The 22,701-nt window shown below is 41.0% G+C and overlaps 2 protein-coding genes across 2 annotated transcripts in view; both read right to left on the bottom strand.

Moving 5' to 3' along the window:
- Nucleotides 1-523: 523 nt before the first annotated feature.
- On the bottom strand, nucleotides 524-13,068 carry LOC134189878 (phospholipid-transporting ATPase IA-like). Its single transcript, XM_062658271.1, has 12 exons — nucleotides 12,951-13,068; nucleotides 11,458-11,614; nucleotides 9,613-9,712; nucleotides 9,453-9,551; nucleotides 9,307-9,393; nucleotides 9,177-9,250; nucleotides 8,717-8,786; nucleotides 2,149-2,202; nucleotides 2,016-2,089; nucleotides 1,877-1,947; nucleotides 776-891; nucleotides 524-718 (listed from the first exon to the last, which is right to left on the bottom strand). The coding sequence occupies exons 1-12, from the start codon at nucleotides 13,066-13,068 to the stop codon at nucleotides 524-526; spliced, it is 1,215 nt and encodes a 404-aa protein (XP_062514255.1).
- A 7,351-nt stretch (nucleotides 13,069-20,419) lies between these two features.
- Nucleotides 20,420-22,701, bottom strand: part of LOC134190017 (uncharacterized) — a 5,764-nt gene continuing 3,482 nt past the window's right edge. The window contains exon 4 of the mRNA XM_062658429.1: nucleotides 20,420-20,646. Coding sequence (XP_062514413.1) covers nucleotides 20,586-20,646 — 61 coding nt within the window. The 3' untranslated portion in view covers nucleotides 20,420-20,585. The remainder of the gene's footprint in view (nucleotides 20,647-22,701) is intronic.

The raw sequence follows: 22,701 nt of genomic DNA, 5'->3' as shown, positions 1-22,701 counted from the left end.
ACTCTGGACCACTAGCGATTCTAGACTACTGTAAATTCTAGACTACTGTAGAGACTAGATCACTGTATATTCTAGACCACTGCAAATTGTGGACTGCCTACACCCATGTAGTATGCAAAATGAGGTGTCCTAGATTATGTGCCCAAAGAGGGAAAGGGAGGGAAAGATATAGCCCTAAGACTTTTTAATATTGCTATTTTGTGATGATCGTATGCTTAATAAAAAGAGATGAGAGAGAGATGAGAGAGAGAGAGAGAGAGAGAGAGAGAGAGAGAGAGAGAGAGAGAGAGTGAGAGAGAGAGAGAGAGGGAGAGAGAGAGAGAGAGAGAGAGAGAGAGAGAGAGAGGGAGAGGGAGAGGGAGAGGGAGAGGGAGAGGGAGAGGGAGAGGGAGAGGGAGAGGGAGAGGGAGAGGGAGAGGGAGAGGGAGAGGGAGAGGGAGAGGGAGAGGGAGAGGGAGAGGGAGAGGGAGAGGGAGAGGGAGAGGGAGAGGGAGCGAGAGCAGTGACAATTGTAAACGACCTCTCATTCTGTAACAAGGTTCAAAATTTTTGTTTTGGATTCAGGACGAAGGAGTTCAGACTGCATGACATCCCCACCTTGGGGACATGAGAGGCACTTGCTGAGACTGGAGTCTGTCGGAAAGTTATGCATGTTGAAGCATTCTTTACACAATAATATTAGGGTATATGAAATGTCAACGTAAATACTCTGCACCAGCTACAAAAAGACATATGACAAAAGTTTGTATTTACATACAGATGTTCTTGAGCATACCAAATTAGCAATATTTTCCACATAATCAATGGTCGATTGATAAAACTGATCAGTTACTATTTCTGGTACTATATGTAGATTCAGAGCATGCACTACAAAATATCCCATCTGGTAGTCTATGTACAGGCCAATAGAACATGACAATAACACAATTAACTGAAAGCAGTTCAAATCAGCAACAGTTTATGAACATTTTTATGAAGGTTGAATCAAACCAGAATGTTGAATTATCTTGGATTTGCATACCATTATAGCTTGACCTAGTCAAAAGATTACTCGCAGCAAAAAGTAACATGCAGATTAGGTTACCCAACTAGAATTCTGACAATTAGCAGCAACAATAACTTTGTAATCGTTATTATTAAAATCAGCTTGTAAATGTTTCAGTACATGTACCTCCCTTACGACATGAAACTTGTGATCTACTGATAACATACTCTTAGCCTCATCAAGCAAGCTTTCTAGCTAGCATATTAAAATATGATGACAAAATCATCAGAGTTTCAGTGCCAGGTTTGTGGGCGGAAGTTCAACGCTATAAATATATTTTAGAATTAAAGCCATAAGTTGCTAGTCACAGCAGAAAACACTGAGATGAAAAGAATGACTTCTTCGTTCACAAACGTGATGATGATGATGATTGGAAATGGACAAAATTAAACATGGAAACCATTACTGCTACTTGTGTACTCGATCGAATTCTTCCTAATCGTAAACTAGATAACACACCAAACATTCTCGTAATATTAATTAAGTGTAATCACTGCAATACATAAATGTAATAATGTACAACTTCGAGGACTTTGCCATGTCTGGCTAGGTCAAAACTCAAAAAGCCATCAGAAATTAAGAAATCTCTAAATATCATGCCTATTGTGTTCCCCTAGTTTTTGGGAAAAGTCATAGCAATAAAACAGCACTCTTAGAATCAGTAGAAATTGAATAACTACCAGAAGTTCCTGCTAAATCAAGTTACACAGGCAGTACTTGCAATGATAGCAGCAAAACTACGTATTGGCACAATAAATATAACCTACAGTCAATAATGAGAAAAATAATGGGAATTTCTAGTTATACTTGACACGATACATAGTGACTGACCATAAATCCACTGAGTGTTCTTCAGTTGTGCACCTCTTAGAAGCAAGTTACTAGGACCAAGTGGAGCAGCACTAAATTTATAAATGATAGACACTCTGAATTTGCATAAAAGTATCTGGCAAATGCTATTAAGACATACGCCTGTTCCTTCAAGATGATGTTGCCAACAAATTCATATAATTTATTATTTGGATGTTCACAATTAATAGATCCCTGCATACATTCAGTCAAGAATATACACCACTCTATTTAAGTAGAATAAACTGTATCACCTGAAGAGACAGTATGTCACTTGTTGATGTCAAGTATTTTGTTTGTGCAAGACCCTTCAAATCACAAGGAAATCCTTATTTAGCTAAACACTGAAAGATAAATGACAAAATTTTCTAGACAACAAATGTTTATGGATGGTTTTAGCTGCATTGTTGATGTCAATGCCTCAAGCAGCTAGTATACAAAAATGTTCAATTTGCATCACAAAAACTGACATTGATTAAATTGACTTGCACTTTTAAGGACTTTCAGTTTCTAGCAATATTCACGTAATGTATAATTAAGCCACATTTCCACTAAGACTGTTTAGAAACTGCTTAATGAAGCCAAACTAGTAAAAAAATTAGCCAAACCACTGTCACATGCGGTGACTGCAAGACAAGACTATCACTAACATACTTGGTCCAAGTGAACATCCCTTGTGATCCATTGCAGTTGTGACATTTGCTCCCTCCAAAAACGGCCTTGACAGTTTGTCCCGAAAGTCACTCAATATTCGTAGAATCAATTTATCCGGTACACAAAATCAGCTCTATACAGTTTTTACTTCCTCTGACTGCTTCTATTTAAAAAAAAGGGAACTATTCTTGTAGAAGATGAGCCAATCTCACTACCTAGCCATTGCTGAATTTTGTGCGTCAAAGATAAATCAGTGGCTCGTGATCCCTCTGTAGAACAAACTCATATTAACATACATTGCGAAACTCTGAATGCTCCACACAACAATAGCTAAAAATTCCCTCTCAAACATGGAGTAGTTCTTGAGTTGACAACTTCTGGCTAGCAAATGCTACCTACTGAATATAAACGGCCCCTGCATTCCTGCAATAATACCACTCCTAGACCCACATTTCCGAAGCTTGTTAGGTCACCACTTTCTTAGTATGTCAGTCAACAATGCTGTGATTGCTGCATAATTGAGGATAGGCTCTCTGTAACGCTGTTGAATCCCAGAAACTATCTCAACTCCTTTGTCCCTAGTGGCGTTGTTTATCTGACTTTCACCACTCCATCAAAAGGTGGCGCCCAGACACCTTGGCATATTTCTTGCCTCAACAAGTTGACCCTCTGCAGACTGATACAGCATTCCTTTGGTTGAAGGGTAAGTACTGTTGCTGTTAGCCTCACATAATCTCCTCAAAGCAACAAGGTTTTCTTTCCAGGTAGCTGTGTGGAATAACACGTCATCCAAAGTTATCTGCTCTCGTCATATCTTTCAATACCCTTTCATGCACCGAGCCAGTGTTGATTCGGAATTAAGCATACCACAGGGCATTTTGAGAAATTCATATTGTCTATCAGGGGTGACTATGCCATTTTCCCAATTATCTTCCTCCGCCACAAGTATTTGCCAATAGCATTTAAACAAGTAAAATTGAGAGAAGCTGCCCTTGTTAAAGCGCTGAAATAGGTCACTCATGGGTGTGATGGGTCCACTACCATGATCTTGTTCAACTTGCATTAGTCAATACACACACTGTTGCTACCATCCTACTTGCACACAATCACTACTGGGAAAGCATAGCAAGTTTGATTCTTTAATAACCTTCATACACACAGCATATCTTCAGTGTCTCTCTGTAAGGCCTTTCTCATATTGATAGTGACTATGCGTAACTGGCAGTGTCAATACATAAGCTCGTTTACGCCCCTTTTCTACCTTGGCTCAGAAGCACTAGTGCAAAAAAAATAACATTTCTGAAGTCTCCTGCTCTTCTTCTTAATGTGTGCCTAGTTGAACCTCTAAAACCGTTTGGCCTATTTCTAAATGTATTTCTAATAAACGGCATATTTGTCTGACTAACTAACTAATTTTCTTCAGACGGGTTTTGTCATTCGACACGCTTTCTCCGACTGAACTGGTTACATTTCTTAGAAGCATTTTTCTTCGTTTTAACAATCGGTTCGAAAATACGAATATCAAGATTTTGTGTGAGCAGCTTGATTTTGTGTTCTCCTCCATTTTGGAAGCGGCGCTGTGCATGCTTCGGCACTCACAGGCACGTTTGTGCTTCTGTTGTTCTCAGTGATCCAGAAACATTTAGGATGCAATGATTTGTCTACCGATGCTGCGACAAGACAGCGTAGCAAGCACGACTTCTCTCTGCTGCGGTATATATCTACTAAAATGCACTACAAATTGTCCAGGACAAATGCAACTGACAAAAGCACACTTCATAAGCTCTCAAAAGATGTGATAGTTGGACTTTACTACGGTAACATCTAACGGTCTATGTAATGGCATAGCACTTCACACCTATCAAGAATCAAGTGCACCATACATTGTTAGGAAGAGACCACATTTCTGCGCTTGAGCAGTTGGCTGTCTTTTCGGTTTAAAATCAACTTAAGCTGATTTTCCTGTGTCTTCTTCAGGATTCTTTTCATCTAGGTCACGTTTCTAGTTGTAGTAGGGAAGTACATTGTGCTCAGTAGTTCTTGGATTCTAATTAACTTACTTGGCCATGGCCAAAGAAAAAGTCAATGAAGCTAAGCTATACTCTCCACAGTTGGCTAAAACTTTCAAGTCAGACACAATTAACATATGTCAACACCAACTGGAGAATTATGATCAAAACAAACAGTCACATAACATAAATGTGTCACGGCAATCCACTTGTGTACAATTAATTAGATAGATAAATATATTTCCTAGAAATCCTTAGGTTGGTATTTCCAAAGGTCCTTCTAATTTAGGTGATGTTCTTCATGCAAAAAGTGAATGACAAGATATAGAAACATTATAAATGTATTTTAGTAGGAATGGCTACACAAACAAGCAACAAGCAAACAAACAAGTGTGAACGGTTCAATACTGTACCAAATTGCGGGTGCCAGGACTAATACCCCCATTTACACAAGCACGTATAGCGAGCCGAGCCAAGCCGCGCCATACCAGCCCAGCATTCCAGCCCGCGTTTACACGACACACTCCGCGTGTAGAAGGAAGCCAATGCGTGTCACTTAACCTGCGTTAGTTACTTGAGCATGACATAGCTCGTGTTAGCTCACGTTAGCTCACGTTTGCAACGGAGAGAAGCCAAGCTGCTCACGTTTTTTCTTTATGGCTTTACAACAGTCATCTTGAGAATGAGTAGGACATATACCAGACGTCGTAAGTCTATCACCAGGCAACTGTTGCGCACATGCAGCAACGGAGTTCAAAAGCTAAACTTCTTGCTCATCTTGGTCGCTCCATAACTGGATAAGGCACAAAGTCTCCATCTCGCTCCACGCTATTTGTGCCATTTTCACACAGAAGTATTACGCGGCGGAAAGGGTTGTGGCTACGCGAGACTACCAATGAGCATGAGCAGCCGGTTTTCCAGTATGCTATGCATTACACGATGTACCTGAGCCAGCCCGGGCTGGTGCACTGGCCCGGCTAGAAATACCGATTCGAGCTAGCATGGCTTGACAAGGCTTGGCCGGCGTATAAGTGCTCGTGTAAACGAGGTATTACTCACACCCTGCTACAATTATCTGCAATGGTGAGTTAGTCATGACACCCCAATTTGGTACAGTATCAAACAATCCACACTTGTTTGTTTGCTTTTTGCTGGTTTGTGTAGCCATTCCTACTAACATACATTTATTATAACGATTTGTATCGTGCTGTATGATAAGACATTTGGCTTACACTGTATAGGTTGATTGGATGTTAGAATGATTAGAGGACACTCTAAATCTGTTATACCTGGTATGTCCACAAATTCCTAACAACTCAGAGATGAGGCCTTTTGCTACATCCTGCTGTTGCTCAGTCAATTAGTGTCCTAGTTGAGCATTCCCGGCTTGATAATTCCTCAGGAATAAGAGGTCTTCCTCATTTGTAGAGTCGTTGGCTTTAGTCTCATCCGTCTCCAAGACCAAGAGCAATATCACCTCTAATAGTGATTCCCGAGACTGTGTTTGCAAGACTCTTCTCTTCCTCTCGCTGATAAAATTTCTTCAGAATATTGGCGGTATATGTCTTTAACTACCCATTGATGTTTACTCTGCAATCAGGGTCTCCTAACATACAGTCAACTGTGTACAATCCCTGCCACACCATGAGCAATTTATTACTAATAATTACAGCTGTGTTTACACCCTTGCTTCCACAGCTATGAGCCTTCTAAAAACCACAATAGAATTGTCAAGAAGACACACGAATTTAGACGGTAATTTAAGAGCTACTTGTAAATCTATCTAAAATCGGACAAAGCATCTGCTGTTTCCTGTGACCCACAAAGTCCATAAATAGTCTGTAGCCATCGTACACTAACAAAAGTTGTCACATATGGGACATAAATGTCACTTATGGTTATACAATGTTAGGTTCTCATATAAAAGTCGTTAAGCCATGAAACAATTGACTTCTTGTTAGCAGTTAAGAACAGGTAAACTCTGTTGTTTTTTCCAACAAGCCTGCCAATCACAAACATGAATTACACTGTTCTGGCAAAACAATCTAATGAATGTTTCATGGATCTCATTGGTGGCTCATCCACTTGTCTCTGGTTACCATGTACAACAATGCAAATAAACTTGATGATTGGACCACATTAAGGACATGACACATTCTTGAGCTTTGACATAGTCACATATCTGCACACAGATCGCAGACATAAAGTCAGTTAACGTAAGCTACTTCCCAAGTCTTTGTGACTTCACAAAGTCCCATTTCTTATGACACACGGCTGAAACTACTAGCAGGCAGACGAATGAGTATCTTGCATGCATTTGCAAATGCCAAGAGCTTTGCTCTCTTGTTGTAATATACTTTGTGTCTGGACTGTGCCTTTCAAGCTCTTTCCTTGCAACTTGAACTGTCTCTTCAATCCTTTTTCAGAGCTAAAAACATACTGGTAAGTGGTTTTGACTTCATCACCCTCATCTTCCTTCATCCATAGATGGTTCAAGATCTTTAGGGGCCGTAAACTGTCCTCCTGTATAACAGTTCAAATGGAGAATACCCAGTGGATTCCTGAGGTACCTCGCAATAAGCACACAGCAATGCATTATATCGAAATTCCATTGGTGTGGCTGATCCTTGTACAAGCATTGAAGCATCTTCTTCAAGGTCCTGTTAAATTTCTCCACAAAGTCAATGCAAGCTGGATGGTAGGGCATCACGATCAATCGCTTGATGTTGAAAACGTTGGACACTTCTGCCATACAGTCTGATACAAACCGCATGCCCACATTACTCATCACCTCTTCTGACCCACCTGACTAAAAAAGTTTACGTATGCTTCCGCAACAGCATCTGTGCTAATTGACTTTAGAGGAAGTGCTTCGAGATACCGCGTAGCATAGTCAATGAGTGTCAAAACATACTTGTGACCTTCATCCGTAGGTGGATGCATTGCACCATATGATCCGTACGTGGATGCAGGTGGTGCATTACATAGCTATGCAATCAAGATAGAAGGTTGGTCTAAACTAAAGGCAAAGCTGGATATGAGAGAGCTAATATTAGCAGCAAATAGCCGGAAAACAGAGCACATACAATGGTCAAGTGAGAAACATTCTGTCAAAGAGCGCTAATGCTAGGAGCTTCGCTAACATCAAAATGCTAGAAGACACTCGCGAGACGTTGAGAAAATGTGCCCGCGGGTTATGAAACGAGCATGGATGCGCATGCAAGGCTGAAGGGACCAACTACACACATTTGTGCTCTTGCACTTATCACGTGATCTAATTATTGCTTATCACGTGATCTAATTATTGCTTATCACGTGATCATCATATGCAACCTGTTTTCACGCTGATATGTAGCACTCGCATGTTCAAACCTGGTTTTGTGTAAAAACGTAACCTATTTGGTGCCTTCGACCTGAGGAAAGGTGACGAGTTGGTTTGCGTGCAACCCAAAATCTGCTTCAACAAGATTATAAATCGCTCCCGTACATTTTCCATATTTGTAATGGTGACTATGCTCTGATATCCAGCTTTGCCTGTAGTTCAATCCAATCTTCCAACTTGATTGCATAGACCATGCAATCAAGTTTGTGGGGGCGTAACGCTAAACGACGAAGTGCACCTTTAAGCTGACTGGTAAGATTAGTGGAAACAAAGTCTTAGATTCCACTTACAGTTCTAGAATAACGTTCATTGTCCAGTACAGTACACCCTCGATTATCCGGACAAATTCTCTGTCCCCTGACTTTGTGCATTCCCGGATAATGCATCCCTGGATAAATGCATTAAAATAATATGTTTCACTTCTTACTAATAACGCTGTAGGTACACTTGTACAGCCTCTCACAAATGAGCGCATACATAACAGAGAACGTAATAAATTTAATAAATAGGCAGCTGTTGATGACTCTTCTAGTGACATGAATGTACAGTAAGTGTGGAAGCAGAGTGTGGTCTTGTACAGTGAAGGAAAATTAGTTGATATTTATCAACTTTTGATTATCCGAACACTCAATTATCCATACTCCTAACCTGTCTCTGGAGAAGTCCGGATAATTGAGGGTGTACTGTATTTTTTAAAAATCAAGTTACAAGAATGAGATACACAAAAATGCACAAAGCAGTGTTATCAAAGGAAAGACGTAAAGACATTACTCATACTTGTCGTATTTTCAGATTAGTTTCACCATCCAAGTTAGCTGTTTCAATGTAGCAAATAGCATTCGGTTCACTGCAACAAAACAGGTTTCAGCTGTCTGTACATATCTTGTACATTAAACAATGCACCACGTTAAATGCACATGCACATAATTCCTAATGTTGTAGCCATCTATAGTCTCATGCATTCAGCTTATGCTTCCTGCTGACTTCAGTAGACTGGTGTCATCATTTAACATGTGCCATATACCAAAAACAAAAAATAAATGATCTTGATGAAAACATCAAATACTCCTTCTGCTCACTGTTTTGTTCAGTCAAAGCAAATAAAAGAAAAATATAACATAGCAACAGCAACAAGTACAAAATGCCATGACAAATAACTCATTTCTACTTACACAAGTATGCTTACACATACAAATATAAACATACAAATTACACATAACTAACACAGAGTAAACACCTCGATGACAAAAGAAGCAAGTCTGCAGGAAAGAATTCACCACTGACAACTTTCACAATGTTGCCAACCTTTACCTAGAAACAATGTCATAACCGTCCAATCCCAACGTATCTACTGTAAACATGGTCACCTGTGCCCATTTCAACATTAGAAATGTACCATTCCACCATACTCGAACACAACGATCATTGATTTGATGATCTGCTTGGTGTCGCTTCTAACAAACAAGAAGCACTTCAAACAACCAAATCATCCAATTCTTGAAGGTAATCTTGCCCAATCCTCTACTATCTCCTTCAGAGCAGTGGCGAACAACACAATGAATAGTGGAAAAAGAGTATTCCAGCGACCAGTTGGAGATACCCCTGGAATTTGCTGACCAATTATAAAATCACTACAACTATAACAAAAGTTTCATCTTTTCACTCAAATTTACCTGCAGAATCGAAATGAACAGAAAGAAAACATTAGAGTATCGCTGAAACTGCTCAAAAAGAAATTTTGGCAAGAAGGTGACAAGGCTATACTTGGCAGTGCTAAAACAACAAAAAACACGACTATGTAAAAACTACTGCTATAAACATCCAGTCTTGCATTACATGCAGATTTAGCATATAAAACAAGCTATTTCTTGCAGTAAACAGTAGCTTATCAGCTTTATTGCTACTTACTGCAATTATATAATTACCACCTCACTATCCCGTTCTCTGCACAAGCAGATTTTTAGATTATTAGTTGTTAGTAAATTAATGTATCGATGTATGCATTCATGAAGTACATATCTCATTCACAGAATTTGCAGACACCGACAGAATTCTCATTAATTAAGTTAATTAATTTAACGTTGTATGGAAATTTATGTTGTTGCACGAGTATACTGTTCTAAGCATTATTATTAAAGGGGAAATCCAACAAAATGAACTTAACTTGTATGAGTAGATCTTATGAAGACACATCGATCGGTAAAAGTTACTCCCCTATCTTCACTTTCGTAACCGAGAACGAGTAATGTTTCTGTGATGTGTAACACCCCCGCACCCGCTCTTTGCTTCTTGGTCGACTGCAAACAAATCAATGGTTTATGGATGACTGCTACCTATATATCAAGAATGCCGAATGTGAATGCAAAGATATTATGAAGATCTGCCTTCTTGCCGTCAGTGGTTCCTCTCGAAAGTGAAATGGTGTCGGTAGAGCTATTTTTCAGTCAGACTTTTGAAGCAGAATTCCTCATTACTACGGCTTACCTACACAACGTGCTTTTGCTTGAGTATTTGTTTATCCTTGTTCTTTTAATATCCGAAGAGGACGTTCAGTGCACTGTCTGGCGTGTGCAACAGTGGACAATCTTATTTTCACAACCTCTGTAGCACACGCTAAACAGCACACTCTGAACATTTCTTTATGGATATTAAACAAATAAAACAAGTACTCCATCAAAAGCGTGTTCTCTAGGTAAGCCATAGCAATTAGGAATTTTGCTTCAAGACTGACAGAAAAACAGCTCTACAGACACCATTTTACTTTAGAGAAAAACCACTGACTGCAAGAAGGCAGATCTATTCACATTCGGCATGCTCGATATCCCTAGCAGTTGAATGTAAACACATTGATTCCATTTGCAGTGGGCGAAACTTAATCGAACAGGAAGCGGAGAGCGGGTACGTGGGCGTTGCACATCACAGAAACATTGCTTATAAAAGCGAAGATAGCAGAGTAACTTCTACTAATTGATTTGTTTTCGCAAGATCTACTCATGCAAGTCAAGTTCATTTTTGTTGGACTTCCCCTTTAAGTATATCTCGTTCACAAGCATGTTTACTGAAAAATTAATTTTTAGTAGCTGGACAGACGTCTCATGAAGAATTTTGTTCAGAGTTATATCGCGTTCAATGATATCCCGTTCTGAGATCGATCATCTCAACCTAGAATATATGCTGTTACAAATCCCGTTCTTTGCCCAGGCTGATTGCATTATGGTTGTTAGTTAATATCCCGTTGAAGACAAATTGAATTTAAAGACCCGGTTATATGCAAAAATATTTCGCCTTTTTTGACGTCCCAGCAATAAAAAAACATGCTCCATATGTACTGTCCGATATCATAAACAAGCAGTTTAAATTTGGTGTGGAAGTCTGATGGGCTGTTTCAGAGAAATTCACGCATGAGTGGAGGCGGGTTTGATTGGCCTAAAGACGTCACAGATCACAATCTGTTAAGATGGAGTCTAGCGCACATTCACACTGACGCACTTTTGCTCTAGATGCCGAAAGAAACTCGCCTGTGCATAGTTCTAAGCATTGTACAGTTTCTAAGACATTGAGAAAACGTTACCCCGTTTTCGAGATTTCTAGCGAGTCTCTTCTTGCTTGCAGGTGTGCTGTGACATCGACGGAGTGTGACAACAACAACGATCAAAACGTAATTGTATGCAAGACCTACATGAACAAGGCCTAGTTTGACAGTCCCTTCGTGTCGTCACTTCGAACACGTTGCTGGCGTTGCAGACAACAGTTTTATCGACTGTGGCAGCTCTTCGATGGGCGTACATGGGCAAATTTTCAAGACGCGGATATCCGCAAAAATAACTTGGCAATAAACAACACGCTCCGCACGTACTGTCCGAGGTCAGAGACAGGCATTATAAATTCGGTGGAGATCTGATGAGTCGTTCCAGAGATATTCGCGTGCGAGTGGCTCAGCAGGAAATCTGTCTTCCCGGGAGAAGTCCGAAGACAACAACAGTTTCACGTTTGACGTCCATCATTTCGGTGAGCGAGAGTCAAATTTGGTGGAGATCAGACTCGCTGCCCTGGAGATCCTCTCCTAAAGACAGATACACAGACAGATACACAGGTAGACAGCCCTCCTTTATGTCTACCTATCTACTGTATCTTTCTTTCTTTTTCCTTACTCAACAATGAGTTCACGAATGACATTCAGCAGTTGTTTACAATTTGTCTTTGATGAGCACGTTCATGTGCAAAGAGTCCAATTCTGGAACGACATACTCGATGACATATATTACAAACGTTCTTTGTACCAATAGTCAAGTTTTGTGGTGTCTAGTTGTGCATCTTTGTGTTTCTTCGTTGTATCCCCTACTGTATCTACTGACTGACCTACATACATACAAGTATGTGGCATCCGTATGTTTCAAAAGACATTAGTATTGTGTTATAGTCCAATGTCATGACTTGCAAGCCTAAAAGTGACAGCAAAGTACTACTGTACATGCATACATACATACATATTAATGTTGCCATGATATATAAATATATCAATACATTACAACCTGAGCTTTTTCAATTGCTTGACATGCAGACTACTTGCCTATCGACATGCCTAAATGGGTGTGACTGAACTCGGCACATGTACGAATGCACAGTCTATGTTTGCCAACATGGCAATTCCGAGTAAAGAAGACAAGCCTGCCACTTTCTGGCGCAAACAGTAAGCTTTGGAACTACTCTGGTTTGTGTTGACAGTGCCGGAAACATTTCTGACTGGATGAAGATTAGTGTTCCCTCAGAACAGCTCTTGAGTGCTGCAGGGAATCTTATTACAAACAAACAAAACCAATATAGTGCCAGCCAAAAATGTGGACAGACTGCTGTGTTTGCATGAAAACACTAACAAGTATAAGAGATGCTTTTAGTAGTTTCATTAGTGGCATCATTTTTAATATGAAAAGTAATAGTCTGTTTTATGTCTGTTTATGTCGTGATATAGTATGTCATGTCCTAAGAACTTTATTTCTTCTTGGGCACAGACATTTTTCTTTGTTTAGCATTACTCCTTCAGCTTGTAATCTATCCAAAACCGCCATCAGTTTTAGATCGTGTTCTTGGCAATCGACTCCTGAAACTAGAACGTCGTCCATTTCACACATGACTCCTTCTAGGCCTTCCACAATTTAAGGTATCACCTTTTGAAAATCTCAGACACCGAAGTGATAGTCCCCAGCCCACTAGCGAAAAGACGCTTCCTTGTAGAGTTTCATGCACTCATCACTACGGATAAGGTTTGACTGTTTGTAGCACTGTAGAATAATGTTAGATAGCGAACGATGTGTAAAAGTAGAAATCAAAGCGTCCCAACTGAGAGAACAAGGCACTTTTTGCGCTCGCGACAGTTCTCTAGAACAAAACTTACGTTGATTTGATGGCTTCTTTCACAATATCCTTTCCAATAATTTGCTATTTTGTGCTCGTGAATGATATATCATCAGTTAAAAAGCAAGAGAAATACCGTTAGAAGCCGATTAGCAGTCTATAGGTCCCATATGCATTTCCCGTATGCGAGTACCCTAGGAGGCCAAATACTTGCTTGTCTAACATATTGACGTACATAATTGACATTTTGATGCATGCTGAATCTTTCTGGTTGTTGATGCAGCCAAATGCTGACTTGTCCGGATGCTGACAGTCTAGACAACGTACCGGATGCATACCCAATCCTGACCTAACCAGATGCTGACCTAGCCGGGGGCCGATCGACCTAGGTAGAAAGCTGAAATAGGTATCCAGATATGCCAACGTAGACGGTTGACCTAGCCGGATACTGACAGCTGAGACGTAGCCGGATGCTGACGTTGCCGTATGTTGACATGAACTACACTAAAAGCAGATTTGTACTAGCTTTAGTTGTGTTACTTGCTCTCAATTTGCCGCTTGTGTAGAATTGTTGCTGTGTAGAATTGTCTAAAGTTTACTACTACTAGTACTTTCAGTATACAGTTTACTAGTTTGATCGATCTACCTATATGACCTTGCAAGCTGTACGGTACCAGCCACTATACTAATACCCAACACGTCTTCGTTTGTTACAATGTAAGTTACTAGGTGCTATTTAGCTGCAAATGAAATTTACGAATGCTAATCTAATGCTACAGATGTCCGGTCCCCTTCGTAAAACAGCTTGTATTGCTGCGAGCGAAGCAGATAACAGTCCCCGTACCAGAAGCATTCTTCCCGGTCTCGATTTGACAAAATGTCTGAAGTGTCAAACAGAAAAACCAAAACATAAAGACAGAAGAAAAATGGAGAAGATGACCCGTTGCCAACTTGATTGTGCTGCAGCTAGACTTCTCCATGCGGCAAATGTTCGCGACGACAAAAGAGTCTTGCTGGAGATTCAAGGTGCTGATCAGGGCCGTAGGGACTACCCGGGCAATATTGAAATTTGTACTTTCGTCTCTCGACAATTTCTTGAAACTTCCGGTTATGGTGTAGGTGATTAAATAATATCAATTTATTATTCATCTGGTAAAGGTCTGCGTCTGTTTCACTACATCACGGCTTGGTTTACAGAACGGACAGTCACTTCTTTTACGGGAACGTAAGCTTCACATCAGTGACCCAGATTAGGGGTCACTTTTAACCCGCTTTATTGTGCTAACGCGCGTTAGAGCGTCACACCCATTGGCGTGTGCTACGCCCGTTCACATTTTACGAGCTTGCTACGGCACTGCTGATGTACATGCCAAAGATGTAGTGTACCACAATTCGTGCTACAAAGATTATACATCACTTAAACGTTTGGAATTACTAATGAAAAAGCAGTTGGATGCCGAGACAATGGATAGTCCTCACAAGCAAGCGTTTGAACGACTAGCACAAGACGTTGAAAAAGATATTCTAAGAGAAATCCCTAATGTCATGTCTTTGTCCAGTTTATGTTCGACTTACCAAAATTACCTTGACGAACCAGGCACTTCGGCAACCGATTGTCATTCCACTGCCCGCAGAAACGTAATCAAGCTCAATATGTTTTTAGCAGTGCTGCACTATCGGGTATTCTTCTAGAATGTATTCAGCAAATGAAAGCTAGCGCATCTATGAATGTAGACGACTCTAATAACGATGACACTCCTCCGGATACTGCAGATGACTATCGCTTCTCCAATGATATCGCCGACAATACCTCTACGGTTTTTGCTGCAGCAACGATCTTGAGACAAGCAATTCTGGAAATGCCAAAAATGATGCGGTTTCCTCCCAATCCGTCTGATCTTCACGAAAGCAATTGTCAAATTCCTACTTCGTTGTACAACTTCTTGAGTTGATTAATTGAAGAAGACCAATCATCTGACCCTTTAATTACAGTAAGTCTCCACACAAAAGTGACGTCGCAATTGGATGCGATCCATTCATAGGAGAATTATTTCTATTGGGCAGGACTTAGTGTACAGCTGCAGTCGTGGTCGTCTCAAAATTCCAAAGCACGTACTGATACCACTTGCTATATGAAACAGCTGACCGGAAGTAGTCAAATTGTGACTACATTGAAACGGTCACGGTATTTCGGAAAGTCAGTTGACTGAGTGCGAGACTGCAATGGCAAAACTTCAAATTGATGAACAACATGACAAAAGAGTATTTATTCCATCAAACATAAAACCAGGAAATTATATAACTTTCTGTTGGTACAACAATGATTTTTGCGAAGAAACTCTCTCTGTCTGCCGGCGGTATGACTCATTGCTACAATGGAATTATAGTGCAGAGAGTAGTTCATGATCAAGAGTCAAGTGAAGAGAGGGAAAAACCTGTCAGTTTTTCAAATAGACATGTAAGCTTATTGTCTTGTGCATACTAGAAACGAAATCTCTACATGTTTCCTCACGCTCACCGTGCGCAGCGCGACCTATGCAAATAGAAAAGTACAGGGCCTGAGCTGACCTATTGCTCTTTTCTAGAGTCTACAAACATAAATTAAATTTTACAATTTATACTATGCTGTAATAGCTTAGTAAACTGGAGAAAACAAAATGTCGCTATGGCAACTATACGGGACTTTAGGCTTGTCGACGGTCACCTGAAAACAGCACTTGGGACAAGTCTACGATGACGGCGAACAGTTTTTCCCAGGTTTCAAACTCTCTGAAGTACAGATAAACAGTCAAATGTTATTCGTATTCGAAGATGCAACGAAAGCAATCGCTTTTCGCTAGTGGGCTGGGGGACTATAATTCCAAATGGTAATCTCTTGAAGAAATATCTTCGCATCGGAGTAATAAAAGTTGTCAATTTGGCACTTCGAGGCGATAATGGAATTTTCCAATAACCAGTGTTGGCATCTAATCGAGTGAAGACTTTGGCATTCCTCAAACTCACTAATGACTATTCAACACTTGGCCTAGCATGGCGTTCTTGTCGTACTCCTTGTTCAATTTTGTTAGATCCACACAAATTCTGACTGTATTGTTTGATTTGAGAACTGGGACTATGCCTGCACATCAGTCAGTTGGACCTTCCACTTTTTCTAATATACCTGCTTTTTCCATTCTTCTCAACTCTTCATTCACCTTTTGGACAAACGGTATTGGAACTCGGCGTGGCATTGACACAGCATATGGCTCACATCCTTCCTTCAACTGAATGTGGCATTCATGCTTCATTTTGCCAAGGCCTGTGAATAACTTTGGATATTGTGTAAAGACTTGCTGTTGGGCTCCAACATCTCTGATGAATTCTATCAAGTGCAGCGCCTTGCCTGGATAGCAGGTCGTCCTACCAAAGGAGATTAAGTCCTTGCACTACCTAGACTGTTTCTTGATATTTCTTTGACTCTCTCCCCAAAGAACATTTGAACTGTCACGAAATTTAGTGGCTGCAAGCTCAGTCTTTTCAAACATTTGTCACTCTTCTCTAATTGTTTCTTAAATCTGGTCGTGACTAGTCTACACGAATCGCATCTGCTCCAGTATCTAGTTTAAATCTCAACGGGATTCCGTCCACCTGAAGCATCACCATCATGGATCCACATGTGAGAAGTTGTGAGTATATCTGCCGTAATACACTCTAGATACGGCCATTCTGTATCTGAATCATTCTGAACTGAATCGTTCTGAACTGAATCATTCTGGACTTGTGACAGCATATGATTTTTGCTTGCTTTGCAAACGTAATAGTATTGAACGATCTATCCACAATTCCTACATTAGCATCTTTTGCTTTGCAGTCTTTTCTCCTATGGTATGGAAATGTGCCACATCTCAGACACTTGTCTCGTTCGTGCTGCTTCGAAGGCAAACTTGGTTTGGTTTCTCTTCGAGTTTTCCAAATTCTATCCATTTGTGTCTCTGGGCTATTCGACATTAGTTTCTTACAACTGGTTGCTGCGCTCATATTGTTTCGGATTGCCGTACTCTGCTAGCTGATTTTCTAAGGTAAGTTCAGGGTCCAGTTGCAACTGTTTGGCGAGGTTTGCATCTCAGATTCTGACTACTAACCTGTCCCGAGTCATTTTATCTCTTAGAGCTCCCTATACGCAGTGTTCCACAAATCCGTATAACGCTGTTATGAAATCTTCTACAGGTTCTCCTTCCGCTTGTATTCGCTGATTGAACAATGTTCTCTATTAGATGACGTTTCGTTTTTTAACAAATTGACCTTCAAAGTTTGCCAAAACCACGACATAATTCTTTAGTTCATCTTTGGTTAGTCCAAATGCAACCAGTATATCTTTGGCTTGGTCGCCCATGCTGTAAATTAGCGTGCTAATCTGCGTATCTCCAGACTTGTCAATTAGGTTTGACGCTTGTCGGTAGCACTCGAAACGGCGGCGCCACTTGATCCAGCTTTCTGGTTTTGCAAAGTCGAATGGTTTTGGAGGATTTAGTTGAGCTGTGGACATACTTACACTTGTTACTCCGTAGTTCCGTATCTAATCCGACAACTTCTGACGACTAAAACTTCTGACACCATGTGCTGTGAGGAGACCGAGTCGTGTTCATGTAGTCGATTAGACGAGTTATAGTGCTCAACACAAGACTTTCATAACATATACACTAGCCACTAAATATAAGATTACCAAGTCATTCGAAAACCAGTTACCCGTATGTGCCAGTCTCTATAGGTCATGTAATCTATACTTATCTAGATACACCTAAAGTACAGTTCGAGGCTAGGAATAACACACCTCTTTTCTGCAAAAGTCCCGTAAGAGTGGCACACTATTTGCAGACTGCAATACTGATGGTTCCTGTGCTTTATCGCTCCATTTGAGGAAGATGGGCGTCCATCATAAGGTCAACAAAAGGCATTGTTAGCTGAAGTTGCTCTTGTAGTCAATGGGAGGGTAACTGATGAAGCTGTAGTCGGCGTTGACATCGTTTCGGTTCGCAGTTCCGGTTCACAACACAGATTTTTTGTTCGATTTAGTTCTGGTTCCAACAGTTCCGACATGCCCTCATTTTCAGCTCTACAACCGCAAATCGAATGCGCCCTGATAAAATTGCGGTGAACTATTACAAATTTAGATGCCATTTTCCTTCTAAGGGTGCTACTTGTAGAGTATGTAAACTTGTACACTGTTTTGGTTAAAAAAAACTCTTTCACAAGTGTTTGACAGACCTAATTGGCGGTTTGTCCCCTTTCTCTGGTTGCCATGTGTGACCAAATGCAAATACTACTCAATAATTGGAATGTACTGAGGGCATGGCACATTCCTGAGCATGACAGACACAGTCTGAGTATGACAGGCACAGAGTGTACAGCCAATCAACGTGGACACATGCAGAGTAAAGTTTCCTGCTCCGTTGATCAGCTGCTGCAGGTCCGTGGTCCTCCAATGAAAAAAATGATGCTGAAACCATACGCGAGAACCAGCAGTGCATGCAGGATGATGGCCAGAATCTTGTTACAATCGTACAACTCAGTCTAAGAACCATCTTCACTCTATAAAAGTGCTCAAGACGGAGCGGAGCATCTCCAGTATAGTGCAGTGCTGGATACGGGTACTCTCGTCAACACCCAAATACTTGTAGAATTGATCCTGTTCCAGACAGTTGATGGTATTTGTTTTCCCACTGTCACCCCAGACTTGTGTCCAAAAAGCTTGCCATTGACAAAGTGCACAAAGCACACTTGCCCAAACGAAACTTCATCTGGTTGTCATCAGAGAAGGTCCGAACTGTCTGCAACAACCCTTTCAGCCGATCAAGACTGCTGCTATTCAGCTTCAGATCATCCAGGTAAAGCAGATGACTAACAAGCTGACATTTGGCAGTCTCGCCACGCTCATACAATAGCCGTAACCAGTTCTGCGTAACTCAGAAAAGAGGAGATAGTGAATCACCTTGGAAATATCTCACCTGATCCCCATGAGCCTTGACTTGATGGTATCGCTCCCGTAGGAAAACATCATTGATGTCTTCTAACTCTTCATCACAAGTGACAGGAACCTGCACAAGACTGGACTAATTTTATGCAGCTGAAGACACAGGAGCATTCCGCTGTGTCGCATGCTGTCACAGGCTTACCGGTGTTCCACCCAAGCCATGCTCAAGCTCCTGTGCCATGTCTTACAATCTTCAGTAAGCAGTTTTTTAATCAACAACTAATCCTTTGCACCAAAGAAACCCTTCTGACAACCCTTCTGCTCTGATGCAATGAGGTTTCCCTGAACCAAATGCCCTGCAATCAGGAGAGGGTCTTATAGAAGACAGATAGACACGTGATAGGCCAGTAGTTTTGGCCTAGTCAGTCTTATCATTATTAGGTATCAGGGTGGTTGTTCCCTGAGATACCGTCTAACTAGTTATTTCTGCGATCATCATATTTCTGCAAATTCTACGGATCATGAAGCGCACAAATAAAATTCGAAGATATTTAGGCCTATTCTTGGAGTTCCAGGAAGTCACTGTTCCAACACATGTACATGGGTGTACAGTAACTGTCGTCTCGTTTGGAACACAGAAATTTAGTTGGCAGTATTTAAAACTTTTGTCTAAATTCTCAAAATTGCAGTAATTTAAGACCGCAGAAATAACCGGTTATACGGGTCTCGAAAAAGGAGGTTGTAGTTACGAGTCAAGTCAATGTGAAGACATGTGATGCGCTTGAACCAGAAACCATAAACCTGATCTGGTCCAGGAAACTGCCAGTTCCCTATGGTCTTAAAACATGTGACCTCATCACCTAAGATGATTATCCACTTCTTACTATCTGTCTAGTTGGATTGCTGCTGTTGTTAGACAAGATGCTAGATTTGTTAGAAATGGTGGGCAAAGTAGTCTCGCCAGCAGGGGTTTGAAGTCAAATTCAAACCACTTACCAGACACAGAATGAGAGATAGTTCGTTTCTTCTACAACCATTTCTGGTCTTCCAAACAGCTGCAAGGATTCTAGATGCCGACTTTGAGCCAATACAACAAGCTGTCTTGACTCTATCAATATCCAGTTTATAAGTATAATTATTAAACACAACAACATTATTGACATATCATTCTACGCATATCAGAATAAAACTAATCCTACTATAACCAATTATTTTTTAAAATGCACCATTATTATGGAGAGAAACTCCTCTCCTGACTCAATCTGGAAGAATAGCTATCATTGATCCGACAAACTTATGCACTGAGTTTGGATATTCAATGAGTAAGACTTCTCCCTTAAACAGTCAAATAGTCCAACAGGGTGACAATGTTATGGATGTTGACAACCAACAGCAGACCATCAATCTGAAATTCAATAACAGAAACAAAGTATAATTCAGAGCACTAGCAAGCAAACTGCCAGAGACACTGAAAAATTCCATGAATCTTTCTATGAAGAAAGGAGCTTCTTCCTGGCAATCCCTTCTTCCGATACAATTGCATGATTTCTCCTTATCAAAGGCTGCCCTTAGAGGTGCCCTATCACTTCGTTACAATCAGACTCCAACGAATCTAGCTGATTGATGTCCAACTAAATCAGTTTCACAATCACCATGCCCTAACGTCCAACTGGCGATTTCCCCACATTGAAGCATACAAGATTCAAGATGTTTCTGGAGACCTATTTCCAAAGTATGTAATAACTTCGAAATAGAACTGAAGCTTCAGCCCTTAATTAACAGAAGTAACATTTCCTATGCAATGCAACAGCACAGATGTAGAGGCAACTTGACTTGTTTGCATGTGGGTTCTGGGAAGGCAGACTGGAGAAAACTTGTTTTGATGTCAGGTCTTCCCAACTCTCCAACATACTGTACCACTGACCTTTCTATCGTATGATGACACAAACAGGACAAATGTCAAAAATACAAGCAGCAAATTATTAAGGACGAACAATTAACATTCACACCATTGATATTTTCATGCACAGGTGGCAGTAGTCTCCTTACCCAAAGATTGCTTAAGAAACTGTCAATGCTTGCAAAAAGGAAGACTGTCAGTATGACTCAACCATTGGCTGAGATGCAGACTCCAGTTTGCCCTACTTCGTTCATGCATCATGTGGTTACGAGAATGCCGTAGCAAGCGCGGCAAGCTTACAAAAGACTTGAACTTCAGCTGGCGGCTGCTGGGGGCCAGTTGTCTGAGTAGATCTTAAGCTGTGTTTACATAAGGCGTGCTAAATTGTGTCCTGTTCTTGACCCAGGCCCGTAGTCCCAGGCCCGTAGTCCCAGGCCCTGCCTTGTTTTGCGTTCACACGTCTATAGTCACCATCAGCATCTCAGCTAGATGCGTAGGGTCTAAGTGCAAGTCAATCGCGTAGTCTGTAAACAATGGCAGATGCAGAAGCGTACTGCGGACTAACGGAGAGGTGATGCCACTCATTGAAATATGGGGAGATGAGAGTGTGTGACAAACATGTGAGATGAGTTCACAATCTTCCACCATGAACTAGTCAATTATGGGCGGAGCTATATCATAACCGAGGCCTGACCTGGCATTCGAAAGTGAGCCGTGCCCATGGGCTCGGTGCCCAACTCAGCCCGAATACTTGTCATGTAAACACATAGTCTCATGTTCAACCCGGGTCCCATAACGTGGCATCTGGGACAGTTTAGCTTGGGTATGTGTCGTTCAGAAGGCGACAAGAAAATGACCCCTCTCCAGTTCCGGGTACTTTGGTTGTACAGTAGAATTAACAATGTGCTTCCAAAATGCACTGCAAAGCAGGAAACTTACCTAGGCGTGTGTTCCTAGAACACGTACTCAACGATTGATTTTAGCCTCAACAACAAGGCATAAGTGTACGTACTCCAATCACAACAATGCCTCGGGTTAACAACACCAAACAGTTGCTGCACATGTACTGGCAAGCACCTACTTAGTCTCTTGCACAGCGGCAGAGCCCCTCTTAACGTGTGCAAGAGACTAGCACCGACTGTACTTGCAAGCATGCACAAATTAATTAACACCATGTGCACGTCACTACAAGTAGGCACACGCATCCAACCGTAAATCGCCTGGGCGCTTTGTCGCAGGCTACTTTCCGTTAGGACTTTGAAGGTACACTCAAAGTTATAATCAGTAATCAAAATTGGAACATCCTGTGTGACTCCGACTAGACTGGCGGACAAGCTCCAACAATATGTGATGATAATGTCGAGATTACACGAGCGCTACACTGTACCAGTGAACGCACGCTATACATTCCAAAGTTGTTTACATGGTCGTTTCCATCAAGTCAAAATTTCTGTCAAGTTGAGTTGGTATTTCCGTCGAGTCGCTACTTCCGGTGAGACGACTACTATAACTCTTGCTACGCTTAGGGTTAATTAAATTGACTTGACTTGGTTATACTAT

This window comes from Corticium candelabrum, chromosome 14, assembly GCF_963422355.1.
Source record: "Corticium candelabrum chromosome 14, ooCorCand1.1, whole genome shotgun sequence".
NCBI classification, from domain to species: domain Eukaryota; kingdom Metazoa; phylum Porifera; class Homoscleromorpha; order Homosclerophorida; family Plakinidae; genus Corticium; species Corticium candelabrum.
The sequence above is the reverse complement of the archived record's forward strand: the minus strand, read 5'-3'. Positions and strand labels throughout refer to the sequence as shown.

Bases quoted from the DNA above. Each gene is read 5' to 3' on its own strand.
- LOC134189878 (XM_062658271.1), bottom strand. From the start codon at position 13,068: ATGTGTGAAATGGACGACGTTCTAGTTTCAGGAGTCGATTGCCAAGAA. The intron at 9,394-9,452 runs GCAAGATTACCT...CTTGTTTGTTAG, and splicing joins AGGAGATAGTAGAGGATTGG to AAGCGACACCAAGCAGATCA. The intron at 8,787-9,176 runs GTGTTTACTCTG...GTTTTGTTGCAG, and splicing joins TTGCTTCTTTTGTCATCGAG to TGAACCGAATGCTATTTGCT.